The sequence below is a fragment of the Vombatus ursinus genome, unplaced genomic scaffold (genome assembly GCF_900497805.2).
Source record: "Vombatus ursinus unplaced genomic scaffold, bare-nosed wombat genome assembly UNPS02009205.1, whole genome shotgun sequence".
NCBI classification, from domain to species: Eukaryota; Metazoa; Chordata; class Mammalia; order Diprotodontia; family Vombatidae; genus Vombatus; species Vombatus ursinus.
This window is the reverse complement of record NW_020948983.1, coordinates 16,971,805-16,991,778: the sequence shown is the minus strand read 5'-3', so window position 1 is coordinate 16,991,778 and position 19,974 is coordinate 16,971,805. Positions and strand designations below refer to the sequence as shown.

Sequence of the window (19,974 nt, the reverse complement as noted above, 5' to 3'; positions counted from 1 at the left end):
CTCTTTTCAATCCTTACAATGACCCTGAGAAACAGGGAGCGTAAGTATTCTTAGCCCCATTTTACAGATGAAGAAACAGAGTCAGAAAGTGTACTTATCTAAGGTCATACGGTTAGGAAGAAGCAGATCTAGATTTGAACCCAATTCCTCTGATTCCTAATTCAGCTCTTCCTAACACATGCTGCCTCCTTGTTAAGCCATCATCAGATCATTTTTTTTTTTTGGCTAGGCATTGGGGTTAAGTGACTTGCCCAGGGTCACAACTAGTAAGTGTTATGTGTCTGAGGTCGGATTTGAACACAGGTCCTCCTGAATCCAGGGCCAGTGCTCTATCCACTGTGCCACCCAGCTGCCCCGGATCAGATCATTCTTAAGAAGTTTCTCCCACACCCAAGCCTACCCTGCTTTAGTTACTGAATAAACTAAGGCATCCAGTGACTGCACTATTTCAACCTGCAGGGAGAGTAAATTCAGAACTTGAACAATGTATGTCTTATTTCAAGTGATATTCGATCTGCTCTTTACCACCCCAACCAATCTACCATTCTCCTGGGAGAAAAGTAGAAAAATTCTGAATCCTTTTTCATTGTTATCTGACTATCCCCTAGGACAAAGAACAGTTTTTGGAGTAGCTAGAGGTGCCCTATGACACACTCTAGTGGCATGGCAAGGAGATCAGAAGGAGGAGACAGACTCAGTGCCAAAGTATTAGTTGGAGAAACATAGGCTCAGTGCTGCATTTTTTTGTTTTTAATCTAAATCCAGATTATCCTGGGGAAACCTGATGAGCAATGACCAATGTGTCCCTTTAAACCCAACAATCCTGATTGATTTGTTCCATCTTGGCTAATGTCACTGGGGTGACATCCAATTTATTCCAAGTATGAGCCCTCACCTTCTGTAAAATGAGGGCATACGTATTGCATCCACATTCTTGCCATGTGGGAACTGACTTTGGGGGCTTGGAGGGAAGTCCTTAATGAAGACCCCACCTAAGAAAGAGAGGGTAAGGTGGAAAATGTGCATTTAAGGGGAATTTAGAAAATAGTTTTGAGAACAACAATCACATTCAGTTTTTCTATAACCTCCTTTTTCTAATGAGGAACCAACCTGCCAAGGCAACCACAATGCTAACATCTTTTATCTCCAACTAAGTAAGCCATGTGCTCCTGAACAGCAAGGAAGGTGTTTCATACATCTTGGTATCAATCTCAGTGCTAAGCACACAGTCCTGCATAGGGTGGGTGCTCAATAAATACAGGGACCTGTATTAAATAGAATTAGATTGGACTAATGCAAGGGAAAATAACAGAAAAGTAGCATGGTTCTGACGCAGGTCACTTTTCTTGGTGACCTGACAACAAGAAAGAAACTCAATCCTATGAAAACTGATTCCCAGCAACTAATGTCTAGAGGGAAAGAGAGAGAGAGAGACAGAGAGAGAGAGAAAGAGAGAGAGAAGGCAAATCAATTTGTCCCTCCTTAAAGGAGCTGCCTAGTGCAAAGCCAGCAGTTTAGATGCCTAGGAAAGGAATCCCACAATGTCCCAGCCTTTGCTTTTTAAATAAAGGTGAATGTGGATAAGACAATTTATCCCAAGTATGAGTCCTCACCCTCTGTAAAATGGGGATACGTGTTGCAATGCTAAGATCAGAGGCTAAAACCCAAAGAAATTCTAAGAGTTCAAAGGTTTTCAAGTCCTACAAAACCTTCCCCAGCTGTGTATGCATGATAGCATCATCTCTCAAATGGACAGATCTTGCCCATTTCCAATGGTCATCTCATAGACAGATCCTGAAGACACTTGGCAAACTGCTCTGCACTCAGAAGTCCCTTTGGGAGCCCCAGGAAATGATGGAAGCCAGGGGAAATGCATTCCTTTCTTATGATATTTTATAATTGGGGAGGTAAGAGAAGGATTCAAAAAAGAAAGGGGGGGAGGGAAACTCTACATTGAGAGTTTTCCACTGGCCTTTGGACCCCCTTCTCTTATCAATGGGACCTTTCAGGGCTCCCTCTCCCCAAAGGAGACATCATTTCCTGTCCAGCAACACTAACCCCATTGATCAGTGCAACTCTGTAATACTCCACCCGCCCAAGTTAGAAGGACCTCTGGAGACTGGACAGGAGTGGCAGAGGAACAGAGAAAGGGGGTGGGAGTGGACAGGAGGGTGGAAAAAGCTTACAAATCCCATGTTTTTTGTTTATTTTTTAAATGAGCTTTAAAATAAAGAAAATAAGTTATTTATAATTGGCTCCCAAAATGCTGAAACAACCAAAAGCTCAACAATTGTAAAATGGTTGACAACAGAAATAAAATGTAATAAATAATGATAATAATAATAGCTGACATTTATGTACTGTACTTTATGGTTTATAAAGGACTTTACGTATGTTATCTCATTTGATTCTCAAAACATCCCTGTGAAGTAGGTAGATGGATAGATAGAAAGATAGACAGACAAAGTGTTTATTAAGCCCTTCCTATGTGCCGGGCACTGTGCCAAGGTAGGAGATATTAGATAGATAATTAAGCCATTTACCAAGCATTTACTATGTGTCAAGTGCTGTGCTAAGTGCCAGTGACACAAATACAAACATCCAAGCAGTACTGTGCTCAAGAAGCTTATATTCTAATGGGGGAAGGCAACATATATAAGAAAATTGGACTAGCTGTGTAACCCTGGGCAAGTCACTTAACCCCAATTGCCCAAAAAAACAAAAAAAACAAAACAAAAACAAAAAACTGGAAAGGCAGGGTAGGGCAAGGCAACTAGAGGAGAGGTGGAGAAGTCAGATAACTAGGGGCTCTTTCTGAAATGGTGGTCTAGGCTAAGGATTCAACAATCAAGAGAGCAGAATCAGAAAATATTACCTCTCTCAGTCTGTTTCCTCATCTGTAAAATGGACATAATACTGTAGTGACAGTATTGGAGATATAAATAATAAATAATAAAATAGAGATAATATTGATTTGCCCAGGGTCACAGAGTTGTTTCTCTGGTCTTCTTGACTCCAAGTCTAGTGTTTTATCCCATTATGCCAATGCAATTGAGAATTATAAACATAAGGAATATAAAGAAATATAGAAACAAAATAAATAATATAAATTAAATAAACAATAGGAAAGGAGGCCTCCAGTAAAGTCAGCACTGGTCCAGCATAGCCTCCAAACTTGATCAGACCACACCTGTGGTCTGTAAGGCTCTATGTCTGGAGGCACCAAGAGGAGAGGGCTCCCTTGAGAAAGCCCTGGAGTAATCAGCACCAAGCCTCTCAGATTAAGGCAGCTTAGGTACAAGGGCTCTGTAATTCCTAACACACTGTTACTCTCATGTCTCTGAGACACGAGAGGGCCATGAAGATCCAGCAGCACTCTCAACCTCAAAGACCCATGGCGGCACAAGAACTCAGCGGACCCAGAGCAAAAGACTAAACACAGCTGACCACCCCACCCCAAAGTTCAGCAAGGGGCAGAACCTGGTCCTGGCACAAAGCCTCAATTCATGAACTAAAGTTGGAAAGGTGAGTAAATCAAAGCCAACACCAACCAGTGTAAAAAATGATTGCAAATCTGTAGATCCCCAGAAAGGAGAGAGTAACTCTGGAGTTACTCTGCAAGGAGTGATTCAAAGGAAAGCATGGATTTTCCACAAGGACCACATCTACAAAAAAAAGTAAAAAAAAAAATTAATTAAATAAAACCTCTGAAGGAAAGAATTAGAAGAAGAAATAGTTTAGAAAAGATAGCAGTAAACCTTAATTAACAAATTCCCTAAAAACTAGAATTAACCAAATAGAAATCAATGACGCCATAAGACAGCAAGAAATGTTGAAACAAAACTAAAATATTGAAAACACAGAAGAAAAGTAGCGTATCTGATATGAAAAATAATAGTTCTTGGCACAATGCCTGGCACATAGTAGGCATATACATTGAACAAATGCCTGTTAAATGATCTGGAAAACAACTCAAGGAAAAATAAGAATCACTAGACTTCCTGAAAACTCTAATTAAAAAAAAACTGGACACTCTATTTTAAGAAATCATAAAGGGAAACTGATCTATTAGAACCAAAAGACAGAGTATAGATAGAAAGAATCCACTAATCACCTCATGAAAGAAACCCAAAGAAAAGTCCTAGGAATGTTACAGAACTCCCACATCAAAGAAAAAATTGTGGCAAACCTCCAGAAATAAGCAGTTCGAGTACCCAGGAACTACAGCCAGGATCAAGACCCGGCAGTTCTTGGAATGCAACATTCTAAAAGACAAAGGATATAGACTTACAACCAAGACTAACTTACGCTGCAAAGCTGAGAATAATCCCAGAGAGAGGGGGAAAAATGGATATCTAATGGAATAGTGGCTTTCAAGCATTTCTGGTGAAAATACTGCAGCTGAGCAGGAACTTCGAAATACAAAGGCAGGAATCCAGAAAAACCTGAGGAAGTAAATGTATTTGAGCAACTGAATTGAATTGCATGATAAGGCAATGCTAACATTCTAAATGAGGGAGAAGAAACAAGCATTCCTTCAGAATCTTAATGTCTCTCAAAAGTTATTGTAGCAGTTGGAGGAGAAAAACAGAGGCCCTGGGATGGATTGATTCTCTCCTGAGGGTTTGAACTGAGGTCATGGAAAGAAGGGTAAAGGAAGGAACACACTAGGCTACATAGGAAGAAGAAAGGGAAGGATCTTGCTATTTCTCATAATGATAGTGGGTGAGAAGAGTATACAAACATGGAGGTGGGGGGAGTGGGCATCCAATGAACCTCACTCTTAGGTGAAATGGACCAAGGAGGGCCGAACACACCTACACACACACACACACACACACACACACACACACAGACTTTGATACAGAAATACATCAGTTCAATAGGGAAACAAATGGGAAGGGGGTAAAGGAGGGGGAATGACACTGAGAGAGAGGATAAGCAAAAAATAACTTTTAGATCTTGAAGTGGGGAAAAGAAGGAAAAAAGAAAAGAAAAGAGCTAGGATCTAAGGGGAATGCCTTAAATTGCCTCTTATACAATCAGGGAATGGGTGAACAAACTGGGGTATGTATATCAATGTAATGGAATATTCCTGTATCATAAGAAACTGCAAAATAAATTATTTAGGAGAATCTTTAGTAGTCTAAGCTGATACAGAGTAAAGTGAGAAGAACCAGGAGAACAAGTTATATGAGAACAGCAGCATTGTAAAGAAAAACAAGTTTGAAAGACTTCAGAACTCTGATCAATGCAATGATCAGAAACTCTATATCAAAGCCTATAGCCACCCCCAGATAAACAGGTGATGGATACAAGGTGTACCAGAAACATTCATTTTTGGACATGCCCACTGCGTGGATTCATTTTGCTTGTCTATACTTATAAGTTACAAATGTTTTTCTTTCTTTTCTCAGTTTTTATGGACGGGTGAAATACAGGGGTGGGGATATGATGTGTATATAAATGTGTTCCACCCTCTTTGATCCATTTCACGTAAGAGTGAAGTTCACTGGATGCCCACTCCCCCACCTCCATGTTTGTATACTCTTCTCACCCACTATCATTACGAGAAATACCAAGTTCTTTTCCCCTTCTTCCTTTGTAGCCTAGTATATTCCTCTTTTTTACTCTTCCCTCCCTGATTCAGGAAAAGGGCCACACTTGAGGACCTAGAGAGCCACATGTGACCTCGAGGCCGCAGGTTCCCTACCCCTGGTAGGGGTATAATTCAGTATAATTATACTGTATAATTCAGTAATTTTCCCAATTTTATAGCACCAAAGTAAACGTGTGTTGCCCAGAACTCACTGGGTGCTGGAGGGCCTAGCAGAGCAGATGTTCCAGGGAATCCTCACCCCTAACCTTCCTGCCAATGTCCCCTACCCCCACCTAACTAAATGCTGATTCCCCCATCCTCAGACCCTCTTAGAGAATCCAAAGCCCCCAGTACACTCTGACTCATAGGAAGCACTTACTAAGAGCTTGCTGACTTGACTTCTCTCTTCCTAACGATAGTAGGCCAGCCCCTCCAACTTCCCACCCCACCCCATCAGACATGCCCCTCCTCACACCAACCAGATGAGTAGAAAGGCACCAACTACAATCCTTCCTACAGTGACCTAAACACCATCCTGCCATTGTACCCTAAGCACCACAAAGTCTTTCCATCCCCCCTGCAGCTCAACCCTCCCTTTTGTATTGTCTAGTCCAATTGGAATGTGAATTCCCTGGGAGAAAGGATTTGCTTTGCCTTTCTATGTGTATACCCCGTGCTTGGCACACAGTGCTCAATAAAAGTCTTTTTCATTGATTCACTGTACAGTAACTTTTGCCTCACCCCACTTCTTTACATACGCACATATTTGTACACCTACACATATATACACACCCACCAATACAGTGGTTAGCCATTATAACTTCTACCTTCGCCCCACCTTGAAAAAAAACAATAGGAAAGAAGGGTAAGGAAACTAGAACCAATGGCAGGAAGTTCCAAGGAGGCTCAGTATAAGGAAGAAATTTCTAACAATCAGGACTATTCAACAATGGAATAGGCTGCCTGGATAGACAGGGAACTTCCATACACATCATTGTAAGTTTCCAAGCCAAGGTTAGATGACCAGTCTAGGTGTCGTGAAGGATATAGTGAGAATTCCTGCATTTGATGGGTGTCTGGACTACAAAACCTTTGAGGCCCCTTTCAACTCTGGTCCTTTCCCCTTCTAGGAGACTTCTGAGATTCTGTGAAACATTTTAAAGCTGTCAAAAATACCCCAAAGCATCTGTGTTCTTTGGTGGAGAAACCTGCATTGTCCAGGAAACGCTGCCCTCACAAATACAGCTCTATCCAAGAGGTCTGTATCCTCTGTTGTTGCTATAATCTGAGCACAAGGTCTTTGGCTGAAAAGTACTGTCCAGGTCAAGTGAAGGGAGGGAGGGAAGAAGAGAGGGAAGGAAGGAGAGGTGAGAAGAAGCCTGGCCAATGAGAAATCCAGATCCTTCCAAGTGAAACAAAACAGCATCTCCACAGAAGAAAACACCTACCTGAAGGTCAAAGAACTTGCTATATCGCCGGTAGATAGTCTGGGAGGTGGAGTCAGACCAAGTCACATTGATAATGTAGACCTATAAGAGGAAAGAGAAAAATGAATAAATTGGAACAAAGGTAAGGAACTATTTCAGATTACAATAACTCACATTCTTATAGCGTTTAAAGTTCAACAAAGTGTTTTCTTCACAGTAGCCCAGTAGTCAGGAAATGTAAATGTTATTATCTGTTTCAGAAAACCAAGTCTCAGAGAGGTTCAGTGACTCACCTGTGGTCACATTGCTAGAATTTGGAAGAGCTGGAATTCAAATCCAGATTTTCTGATTCTAAGACCAAAGCATTCAGTGAACATACAACCAATATGCAAATTTGCAATATTCCAACTTGGCTGGAGTTAGCATATTGGACATAGGCTGCCAGAAAGCATGGGGTATCACTTGAAGGGTGGAGAAAAAATGCTCTAGCCACACATCTTCTCCCATATCTAGCCATTTCTTTCCCACCCTCCTACTATTTAGCTGAACACCAAACCTGTCTGCTTTGGGAAAACCCTAGGCTGGAGGTGGAAGATTCCCATATTACAATCACATCAACTGCTCCAAGATATCTCCAAGAATCACAGAAAACTAGACTGTCCTGGCTAATTGTCCCCTATTATATTTCCTTAAATAAGGGATTGATTTATATAATGGGTTCTTAATAATGACTGCTAGTTGATGAATTCTGGCACGCAAGTTAGGATAAATAACAGATGGGACAAGAAAAAAAAGAAGGGGAACTACTCTGTCTCACACACATACCCACCCCCAAGGAATGGAGATGGTGCTAGATCCAGAAAACATAAAGAAGAAAGAGAAGGCAAGTGTCCTGGCTGAAGGGAGTATGAGGACAGTTTGAAAGAAGATATGGAATAGGCCTGGCTTTTCCAGCAGCCTCCGGAAAGGATTTTCAAACTGTGTAGTAAACTGGGGTCCAAGAAGCTGGCTAGGGTTCCAGGGAAGTTTCACAATTAGATGAAGATGTTATTTTGGAATCTTGTTACTTTTTCTCATTCTGTCTCCAAATTAACCTTTCAATGTCACCCTGCAGAAGAACATTTGTTCCCAAGTAGGATCAAAGGGCAAGAAACTGGCCCTGGTGAGTGCTGCCACATGTGGGCAGAAAATTGAAAAGTGAAGAAAAGAAAGCAGAAGAGAAAAATTTAATTACAAGTCTCATAACCTCCACTCTCAATCTTACTTCCCTAATCTTTATTAGGTGGCATGCCCCACCTAATGTCATCCATGGGTATCATAACATAACAGAGGCAATTACTTCCACAGAAACCATTATACAGATGGGCAAAAGCCAGATGATGTCATGATGGGGCATGGCCATTTAGAGTTGGGCTTGATTATGAATTATTAACGAAACTACGTCTAAGTAACTTTATATTAAAGAGTAGCTTTATGAACAGTATGTCATTTTATTATTTTTATTATTATTATTATTATTATTATTATTTTATTTCTGATCTTCCTGCCATCTATGGGTTGTTGGCTATATGTCAATATGGCATAGAAAGAAGGTTGGACCAGTATTCAGGAAACTTAGATTCCTATTTTGGCTTTGCCACTAATTAATTAGCCATATGACCTTACCTTAGGCAAGTCCCTCCCCCTATCTAGGTCTGTTTTCCAAATCTGCAAACTGAGGAGGTTGGAAACAGTAATGGAATGGAAAGAGCCCTGGATTACAAGTCTAAGAGATTTGGGTTCTGGTTCAGGCTGTATAAAACTGAGCTAGTCAATTAACCTTTAGAAACATCAGTGTCCTCATCTGTAAAATGAAGGGATTAAAGTAGATGACCTCTGGGATTCCTCCTAGTACTAATCTTCTAAGATTCTCTAGGATACCCTGTGAAGACCTTCCAACTCTGGCATTTTATGGTTCCTATGAAAAATCAGTAAAAATTCTGTTTTACGCTATTTGGCTTACAGAATAGTATGAAGCATGGTAATCAATTAATCAATAAACATTTATTAAACATCTACTAGGTACCAGGCACTTTGCTAAAGCTGGAGATACAAGTACAAAGAACAAAACAGTACTTGCCCTCAGAAAGCTTACTTGTATTTAGAGTAATAATATCTAAGTATATTACATATGTATGTACATATACATATAACATAGGTATACATTTATATACACATACAAAATACCCACAAAATAAGTTGGGAGGGAGAAACACTAGTTTTTGAGAGGGATCAAGAAAGGCCTTGTGCAGAAGGAGGAGAGGAATTTGAGGAGGCAGAGGTGATGACGGAGTGCATTCCAGGCATTGAGGGCAAGTGCAATGAAGACACAGAGACCAGAGATGGAATGTGACATGTGAGGAACACATCAGAGGGCCAGTTTGGTTGGCCCTTAGTGTGTATGGCGTAATGGAGGCTGGAAAGGCAGGTAAGCGCCAGAGGTGTGCAGGAATTGGGTCAAGACTGGCTCCAGACAATTGTTCAGTTTTTAGTGTGAGCATTTACACCTTGGAAATCAGCAAATGTTGAAAATCAGGGCTTGACTTCCTGTTTTGTTGATGATCTAGAGTTCCAAAAGTGATGGATAAAATGTTAATGATGTAGATTAAACACAAAAATGTATCTTGCATATATTGTTAATATAAAAGTTCCACAATTTCTAAAATTTGGAAGCCCCTAGCCTAGGGAATAAACTCATTTAAGACTAGAAAATTAAGAAGTATCTGGCTTTTTAGGGAGCCAGGAAAGGGAGATCTTAGACGAAGAACAGGTTAGACTTGGGGAGCTGGACTGAGGTAACTAAATGGAGGGGCGGACATCCTTGGGAGCTACTCGCAAGTTAGACAAAGAAGACAAAAATCCTCAGACATAACCAATTACATTTGTCTGGCTTCCAAATAGATCATTCCCATCTGTATCTTCACTATCTGGAGGGTAGAAGCAGTGACTGTGCCCAAGAATCTGGGCTCCCAGTAGGAGACCCTACCAGAAAGAATTCAGGAGAATGAAAGAGAGGAGGGGAGGGGATGACCTCAAGGCAGTAGCCCCTGGACAGAGCTCTGTAAAACCATGGCTGGAGGCAAGGAAGGTAATCCCAAAGGTGGTAGACAGGGGTGCTTTGGTATCCACGGGCTTTCATTCCCACTCTCACCACAAAGCCCAGATAATGAAGCGTCCTCCCTCCTCTCCCCTCCTCTCTCTTCCCTTCCTCTGCCGTCTTCTCACTCTTTCCACAGTATTAGTGTCTGTCTCCTGACCTCTGCTCAGGGTAGCTTCCATTGTAAGGAAGCAAAAGTGGACTTCCCCTCCCAGAGAGTATCCTGTTGCCTCACCAGGATCAATTAACCAGAAGTCATTCTTTGAAAGGGCAGCTAGGTGGCACAATGGACAGAGCACCAGGCCTGGAGTCTGAAAGACTCATCTTCCTAAATTCAAATCTGGCCTCAGACACTTACTAGCTATGTGACCCTGGGCAAGTCACTTAACCTTGTTTGCCTCAGTTTCCACATCTGTAAAATGAGCTGGAGAAGGAAACAGTAAACCACTCCATTATTATTGCTAAGAAAACGTCCAAATGGGGTCACAAAGAGTCAGACATAGCTGAAAATGACTAAACATTCTTCCAAGCTAAACAACCAGATCCCAAACTAAGGGATTAACCTTAGCCATCTTCTATTCCCTCAGCTGATAAGGGGGGAAGGGGAGGGAAGGGGGTAGGAAGGAAGCCTCTTAAATTAATCCTGAAATCATATACTGTTAGAGCTAAAAGGAACCTTAGAAAACATCTGGTCTAAGAGTTCTTAACAGTTTTTGTGTGATAGACCTGTTTGGCAAAGCACATAAACAAACCCCTTCTCAGAATGTTGGTTTTTTTTAAACGTATAAAATAAAATACACAGAATTACAAAGGAAATCAATTATATTGAAATATATTTATCACCATTTTAAAAAAAACAATTCATAGACTCAGATTAAGAAACACATACTATAAATGTTTCATTGCATAGATAGAAAACAGGTCCAGCGATGCTATTTGTCTTGAGCAGTGAAAGTTCTATAGCTTATAACTGTAGGAACCAGGTATCAGGACTCAGGAGGCAGGGAGGCATAGTAGCCTCGGTACCATGAAGATAGTGTATACCCAGAAGTCAAAATCAACGGCTTGCTAGAAGCAGAAACGTTCTGGCTATCATCATCCAGGGACATATGTTTAAATTTCATGCCTCCCCCCACCAAAAAAAAAAATGTTTTGAAGGCTCCTCTCCCTACCACTCTGCAGGGGCTGCTGATGTAGTAGATATGCCTCAGGGCCTCTTTCTACTCCTCGGGCCAGTACTTAACTCAAGCTGAAGGCAACAAGAGGTATTCTGGGAAAATAGTAACCTTAATAACCTAGTAATAACTGACATTTTTATAGCTCTTTAGAGTTTGCAAAGGGCTTTGGAGATATTAAATCATTTAATCTAAGTTCCCTGATGTAGCCTGGACACTCTGAAAAACTTGACTGACCACCCAGGACACTATTTCACACCCACATATTCTCTTTCATAGGCAGCCTTAAGAAAACTCTTGGTTTTCTGTTTCTTTTTTCCAAACCTTCTCTGGAGATAAGACCAGAGATAACGGAAGGATAGCTAGCAGGCCTCTCCCACTCAAACACCGAGCAGAAGAGACTTTTCTTTACTTCTAGACAGCAGAAATCCAGGGTCATCTTCCCAGATGAGGGATAGATATCCCCTACACACACACACACACACACACACACACACACACACACACACTCTCTCTCTCTCCTCTGGACTCCTAGGCCTGGCCCTGCTGGCTCCAGAGGCTTTTCACAGATAAACCACAGAGAAAGAGCAGGTGAAGGGAAGAGGGGACAGGGCAGAGGTCATCTGAGAAAAGCCAGCTCTGTTTACCATCAGCTCCTTCGAGGCCCCATAAATCCTTCTGCAACAGGAGCCAAGCCCAGAGTAGCATTACAGAACAGCTGGTGTCTGATAGAGGCTTTGCAATGAAGCATTCTGCCTCCAAAGGGAGCTGATTGGGTGATACGTTTCTAGGGGAAGATCTTCTCTACGTTTAGGGTTTTGCAGATTTTTTGGAAGGCCTTTTTTCTCCCTTCTCTTGACACATTTCTCCAACAGAGGAAATTTGGGGAGCTTCCCTTCAGGGCGACCCCACATCCTATCTGAGGGAGCTAAGAACACTAACTGAAAAAGTGCCCCTTTTATATTCAATCTCTAAAAAGGGAGGTCCATACCTTTGCCAACAGGGACACTCTGAAAATCCTATCTCAAAGGAAAGGAGCCTCATCAGATCAATAATGCATTCTCACTATAGTCCCTAAGGGTGAGAAGAAGATAATGAGCATTTATATAGTACCTACTGTGTGCCAGTGCTTTTTACAAATATTATCTCATTTAATTCTCACAACAACCTTGTGAGGTAGGTGCTATTATTATTCCCATTTTGTAATTGAAGAAACTGAGGTGACCAGAGGTTAAGTGACTTGCCCAAGTTTACATAGTTAGCACATATCTGAGACCACATTTGAACTCAGGTCTGCCTGACTCCAGGCCCAGCATTCATTCTATCCACTGCACCATCAGCTGCCTCGGAATTTTTCATGTGTATTGACCTGATCTCCTTACATCTGGCCATCTCATTAAACCTAGATGTGGAGAAGGCAGTGGAAAGAGTCTTGGATCAGACAGGAGTCAGGACCTGCATTCTAGTCCTTGCTCTGCTATTATTATGTTGCTAGGTGACCCTGCACAAGTCATATAACTTAAGACCCAGAAGACACCTTAGACATCATCTAATGCAGCTTCCTCATTTTACAGGTGAATAACCAAAAAGTTATTTACCAGAGGGTAAATAACTTTCTCCAAAGCTGGCACAGCTGGCATTAGAATTCAGGTCTTTTTCTAGGACTCCTGATACTGCTTCTCATCCTTCTTTAGTCTACCTTTTAAGCTTTAGCTTCATCCTCTATAAAATAAGAAGGTAGAAAAAAGAAATGCAAATTAAACAAGCCTGATGTTTCACCCCACATCCATCAGAATGACCAAGATAAAAATGGCCAAGGCTGGAGAGACTGTTGAAAGATAGGCTCACTAAAGTACTTTTAGTGGAGTTCTGAATTGCTCTAACAATGGTGGAAAGCAACTTGGGATTATATTAGAAAAGTCACTAAAGTGAACATGCCCTCTGACCAAGGGATTCCTACTGGAAAATACCTCTGAGGAGGTCAGAGACAGAGGGAAACATTTTATACACACACACACACAGAATTATTAACAGCATTATTTGGAAAGCAAAGTGGGTGTCCGACAACTAGGGAAATGGTTGCACAAATTGTGGCATATAAATAAAACAGAATATTATTGCACCATAAGAAGCAACAAATAGGGGCAACTAGGTGGCACAGTGGATAGAGCACTAGCCCTGGAGTCAGGAGGATCGCAGTTCAAATCCGGCCTCAGACCTGACACTTGACACTAGCTGTGTGACCCTGGGCAAGTCACTTAGCCCCAATTGCCTCGCCCCCCCCAAAAAAAGAAGTAACAAATAAGAAAAATTCAGAGGCGTTTTAGAATATTTGTATGAATTGATGCACAGCAAAGTAAGCAGAACCAGAAGAATTTATACGATGACTGCAGCATGTGAAAAAAAAAACCCAAAAGACATCAGAATGTTGATCATTGTAGTGAATGAGTATGACTTCGGAGGACTGGCTAATGGTAAAGCATGCCTCTTACCTTTGGACAGAGAACTTAGTCAAAGAATGAGACCTATGTGGTCAGACACAGCCAATATTTGATTTGATGTTTCGTTTAACAGTATTTTTGCTGTTACATGGCAGGACTAAATTACTGGAAAGTGATTGATTTTTCTTTAAAGAGCATCAATAAAACATTTATATTAAACAACATTTTTTTTTAAATGAGGAGATTGCACTACATGATTCCTAAGGTCCTTTTCAATTCTCTGTTCAACTTTTAGTGTCCACTGTCAAGGTTCCAGGTCTATCCTCATTCTGTCAATTCCATTTTTTCTGTGGTACCTCAAATTATATATGATTGTAAATTATAATACTTAACTCACAGTGACATCTTAGAGCAGCAGTTCTAAAAGTGTGGTCCAGGGACTCTGGGGGGGGGGTTCCAAGACCCTTTTAGGGGTTCTATGAGGTTAAAATTATTTTTATAATACTAAGATATTTTAAATTTCAAATTTGGTAAATGTTGAAGGGGCAGCTAGGCGGTGCAGTGGATAGAACAGGAATCAGGACTTGGAATCAAGAAGACTCATCTACCTGAGTTCAAATCCAGCCTCAGACTCTTACTAGCTGCGTGACCCTAGGCAAGTCACTTAACCCTGTTTGCCTCAGTTTCCTCATCTGTAAAATGAGCTAGAGAAGGAAGTGGCAAACCACTCCAGTATCTTTGCCAAGAAAACCCCAAAATAGGGTCATGAAGAGTCAGACACAACTGAAACGACTCAACAACAAAATATTGAAAAGTATAACAGACATAAACAAAAGCTCTTTGGGGATGGGATTTTCAATAATTTTTAAGAGTATAAAAGGGTCTTGAGACCAAAGAACACTGAAAAGTGGTGTGGCACACACAGTAAAGAGAAGGTCTGAGAGTCAGTACGACTTGATTTCAAATCCTGACTCTGACACACTGGCCCTGCAACCAGCAGTGAGTCATTTAACCTCCCAAGTGATCCGAGTAACTCTCTAAGACTGGAAGTTATAGTTCAGGGGCAGATATGAATTGGTAGATAGAGCCTCCAGACTAGGACTTTCCCACTTGGATAAAATCACAGGCTCTAAGATAAATATCAGTTATTATTTTTCAGTATTTCATAAGCTCCTCAAGGTGAGGGACTAGTTCTCATTTTGTCTATCTCCAGCACCTTGTACCTTGAACACAATAGGTGCTTAATAAATGCTTATTAAATTGTATGGATTAGATTGCTGGATTTAGGGAAGCCAGAAAAGTTAGGGGAAATGAAGGTGGGAAGAACCCAGTAAAAAGGGGGCCAGTTGACCACATCCTAATTGGCACAAAAGCAAATATGCTCTAAGAGTCAAGGAAATACTGGGGAAGATGTGGTGACTTTCCTGTTTCCCAGGCCTCCTAATATCATACTTTCAGGTAAGGAAACTACCCTTTATGCAAATCATCAGTTTCAATTTAATTTCTGAGCTCCACTAATCAAACCTATCTCCATTACAACGCTGGCACTCCCAGAATTCCAGGCTGTGACTAATTACAGTTAATTTATGGCTCAAGCATCCAAGAGGGACCAAGACCTGAAACATATTTAATTAGTAAGTGCTGGTGCCCTCTTTACCGCTGAAAACTGCAATTAAGGGTGAGGAGTTACGGGCTTTGGAAAAGTGGTGTGCACCCATGGCCCTTTACTGTGGGCAGCTTTGTTTTTCCTGGACCCTCTCCAGCTCCCCCTGGCCTGAGTCCAGAGGGGACTCCAGTCCAGTAACAAATATCCTTTGCCTGCACCCACCACCACTGCATCTGGGTCAACTGGGTCAACAACTTCAACTTGTTACCCTAGCTGAGCAGCAGCTGCCTTTGAGGGCCTTCAAGGTCAATGTGTCACTGGGAACCATAGTGTCCTTAGCATCTTAATATCTTCCTAATATCTGCACTGGCAATCATCACGGATGCTCAGCATGAGAACTGTGGGAAGTCAGAATAGACTTTAGGTATAAAAATAGCCACTGACAAGAAGTATGATGCGTTGGCTACCCAATTAGAGAAACTGGATGCTCCAGAATGTCCCAGGGGAGGCATAATACCATTACGTTGGGACAAACTGTCCACTAATGCCCAAAATCTATGAGGCCACTAAGTAGAGGTCTTACGCCAACAGAGAGCTTCCAAGTACAGGGACCGCTGAGCAAAAGCCCCTGCTGTCCTTTTCAGCTCTTTGAGCTCATTTAGCCTAATAGGATTTAAGTCTATCTACTAGGACAAAGATATTCAGAGCTTAACACATAGTAAGTTCAATAAATGAATGAATGAACTCTCCACCATCAGTCTATGACCTCTGTGCATTCCAGCTTTAATCCTTCATTTCTCCAGTTCCTGTTATACTCATTATCTGATCTACACAATTACCAACTCAGTCCACATTCTCTTATTCTCTAATCATTTGCTCCAATTTAGCATTTGTCACAGGCTATCTTATTTTCTGATTCTTAATCTTGTCTCCCTAACCAAAAGATAAAATGCTTGACAGTAGGGACCCTTTCTCCCTTTCCTCTGCCTCCCCTACAGGACAGCAAGGTGAAAACTGGGTCTGCCAGAGGTACTCAAAGAATACTGGCTGAATGAATGAACAGAAATCAAATGGTGCACATCAAGTGTGACTTACGGAAGAGACTAGCAGGAGCTCTCAGCATTTCACAGTCCTTTGTGGAAGGATGCCCATCATTTGAATCCATAAAGCTAAGGGGGAGAAAACATCTGGCTCCATGCAGGGGTCTTCACCAACATCAAAACCCACCGGTTAGATCAAGTTTAATAGTCTGTGGCCTCTTGGTTAATGATTTTGAGCCTGGGCTTTTAAAGCAGGAAAGCCAAGACACCCCCTGGGTGCAACCCTATTAAAATTCCAGTTTACCTGCTGGAGGATGTGAATTTGGGGAACAGCAGCTACTTGAAAAACATGCAACTCAGAGAACAGGACACCACTCTCTTTTATACTACAGGGTTAATTTCCAGGTGACAAACCTTTCCAGGTTTCAGAGCAACTTCATCACTGGTCTTTGGTGGAGTTTGATGTTTAATAAGTGGTCCCAATGAGTAGTGGGGTCACGAACAGGGGAAGAGTTATCCATATCCCTTCTCATTCCCTCTAAAATCTGTCAATCAAAGACCACCTGACCAAGAGGGGCCTTCTCACAGGGCTCACACAAGTTTTGTGGCATAGACAATAGAGGAGAGAATTGGTCTGTCAAGAGTCAGCACCCTGGAATTCAAGGCCTCCTTCACCACATGATATTCCTGGCCCCCATTACCACCTACCTTCCCATTGGCTCCACCTGAAGACAAAGTATGGCAGTACGGGGCCTGATTGTCTGACTGACTAGGAAGCAGAAACTACTCAGACCTCCTTCACCCAGGAAGCTAAGGACACTGCCACAAGATGATGAAGACCCATGACTCCTACCTCTCCAGGTTAATGGACCTCTGGGTGTTTAGTACATCAATGTTACTTCCCATGGTTTCCATCCCTGTTCTACCTCAGTCATCCATGGCGGGGGAGGTGGGGTGGGGGGAGTGTCCAGGCAGATTGTTATACCCCCCTGATCTTGAAGAATTCTGAAATTCCCCTTTGATCAGGATCTGGTCCTTCTATCTCTCCCACTGTCTCATTGTTTCTAAACTGGTTCTTTGACCTTACCTAGACCTTCCCTTTCTCAATAAACATTTCAATCTGACAAGCTTTTTCAAAACACCTACTATATATCAGATATAGTACCCAAAGCTGCGAATACGAAGACAAAAAAAGAAATAGTCCCTGCCCTCAAGGAGCCTACATTCACTCTACAAGGAGATACAACATCTACATAAATAAGTATAAGATAATTGAGAATAAAGACAGTACTAACAATTACCCCAGTTCTGGCTTCTCTTTACTACTTTCAGAGTCTTGGCCCAATTGTTAACCAGTTCAATGATGCACAGTCCTACACCCCTTAATCTCAACGGTTTTTTGTCCTCATTCATTTATGTGCCCAGCCCTGGTCCACCCTCATTATCTGTGCTTCTGGGCAGCTAGATGGTCCAGTGGATAGAAGACAGGGCCTAGAGTCAGGAAGACTCTTCTCCCCAAGTTCAGATCTGGCCTCAGATACTTACTAGCTAGTGTGACCCTGGACAAGTCATTTAACCCTGTTTGCCTCAGTTTCCTCATCTGTCAAATGACCTGGAGAAGGAAATGGCAAACCACCCTAGTATCTTTGCCAAGGAATGCCAGATGGGGTCACGAAGAGTCAGACATGACTGAAACAATTAAACAACAAAATCTCTGCTTCTACTCTAGAACTGCTGCATTATTTGGAGAAAGTTTAAAAAAGCCCTTCTGAGTGGGCCCACTAAAAATTCACATTATCTAATTTCAACTGATCCCTAACTATTGCAAGGCAATTCTTTTGCCACTAATTGCTCTATTACATTCCTCACACCTGCTGTTTCAAACTTTCTCAAGCCCAGTTTCTTTCAGATGACTTTGCCTCCTTCACTATTGAGAAATTTCAGAGAAAAATTGAGGGCATCCACCATAAATTTCCTCATCTTCCTACAAAACACATCAAAACATCTCTACATAATGACCCATCCTTTCATCTTTTGCTTCAGTCTCAGAAAATAAGATGGTCTTTCTTCTTGCCATGGCTAACCCCTCTGCTTATAACCCTTGATCACATCTCACTCATATGTGTGCGTAGGTATAGACAGACAGATAGATAGATAAGATAGAAAGGAGCAAGAATGTAAGCTACGCTAGAATGTAAGCTCCAAGAAGGCAGGCATCCCATCTTCTATATCTTTGGCCCCTTCCCCTTGAGTGCCTAGCTTAGGGCTTTGTATCCAGTTAGTGCTTCATAAATGTTTGTTGAATTGAACTAAAAAGGGCAGTGGTGTAGGCTGATGTGGGAATATTAATCAGAATTGCAAAACCATACAAAAAAACCTAAATCTCAGCCTTTTATAGAGCAACAGAAGGAGTAGCCTCTCTTGCAGCAATCCTGGCCTGGGAAAAGCAGAAGATGAGCAAAAAGGAACTCATTTCTGGGCCTGGAGAACAATGATAAAACCCTTAGGACATCCCTCCTACAAAGAAGAGTCTGTAAGACCCCACCCTAACTCCCCAGAGAGGAATTTTTTTTTTTTTAAAGATTCTTGGCAGGAAATGAGAGTGTGTGTGTATAAAACAAGAGAACCCAAGATTCACAAAACCTACATGGGAACTTGTTGTTGTTATTGTTTTCTCTACTGTCAACAGAATGTATGTGACTAATGTGAACAAAGCAGCCTGCTTAAACTCTTTCTGATGTGCACAGACAATGGACCCCACTACTTCTCTGGAATACAGTGTCATCATTCAATGAAAGAATGCCAACCCTTAGAAACCATTGGAGCCATTTTTACAGAGAGACCAAATGTCTTGCCAAGGTCACATAGCGAGTTAGTTAGGGATTGTGGTCTACAACTCAGGTCTTCACCCTTCTATTCAGGGTTCTTTCTACTATACCAGCTGATGTCAGAAGGGCTGAGATGAGGTCCTAACTGAGAGACAGAATTAGCCTGACTGATCCTGCAGGGGTCTAAATCAACAACAATAACAAATAGGTTAAAAATATCATGAAAATGGATCTATCAAAAGGAAGAAATAAAAAAACAAAAACAACAGCAACAACAACAAAAAAAAAACCTGCCAGGAGGTTTTCAAGAACAGGAAACAAAAGACAGTCTGCACTAAGTGAAGTTATAGGGTTAAGTTTGAGACCCAAACAGAAAAGTCAGCAGGGTGATGTACCCTTTTAAAATGAATCTCTATTAGGGCCTAATATGTAAAGTGCCATAAGAATCACTCCTTTCTCAAACTTCAAATAACACTGCATACTTTTCTTATTATTATTGTGTATCCCACTATTTTGTCCTCCATTTCCTGTCTCCATCTATGACTCCCCAGGGCTGTCCTCCATGCCTAGAATATACTTGCTACTGATCTTAGAATCCCTAGTTTCATGTAAAGCTCAGCTTGAATAGTACTTCACCTCCATGAGACCCCTCCTGATCCCCCCCGCTGCTCATGCTTCACCATTTAATTTATATTTATTATATATATATATGTGTGTGTATG

At 41.5% G+C, this 19,974-nt stretch overlaps 1 protein-coding gene across 2 annotated transcripts in view; it reads right to left on the bottom strand.

Moving 5' to 3' along the window:
- SH3PXD2A (SH3 and PX domains 2A) overlaps positions 1-19,974 on the bottom strand; it is a 331,263-nt gene that overhangs the window by 260,568 nt on the left and 50,721 nt on the right. For both annotated transcript variants that reach the window (XM_027851933.1, XM_027851932.1), the window contains exon 2: positions 7,048-7,128. In XM_027851933.1, the coding sequence (XP_027707734.1) occupies positions 7,048-7,128 (81 nt within the window). The remainder of the gene's footprint in view (positions 1-7,047; positions 7,129-19,974) is intronic.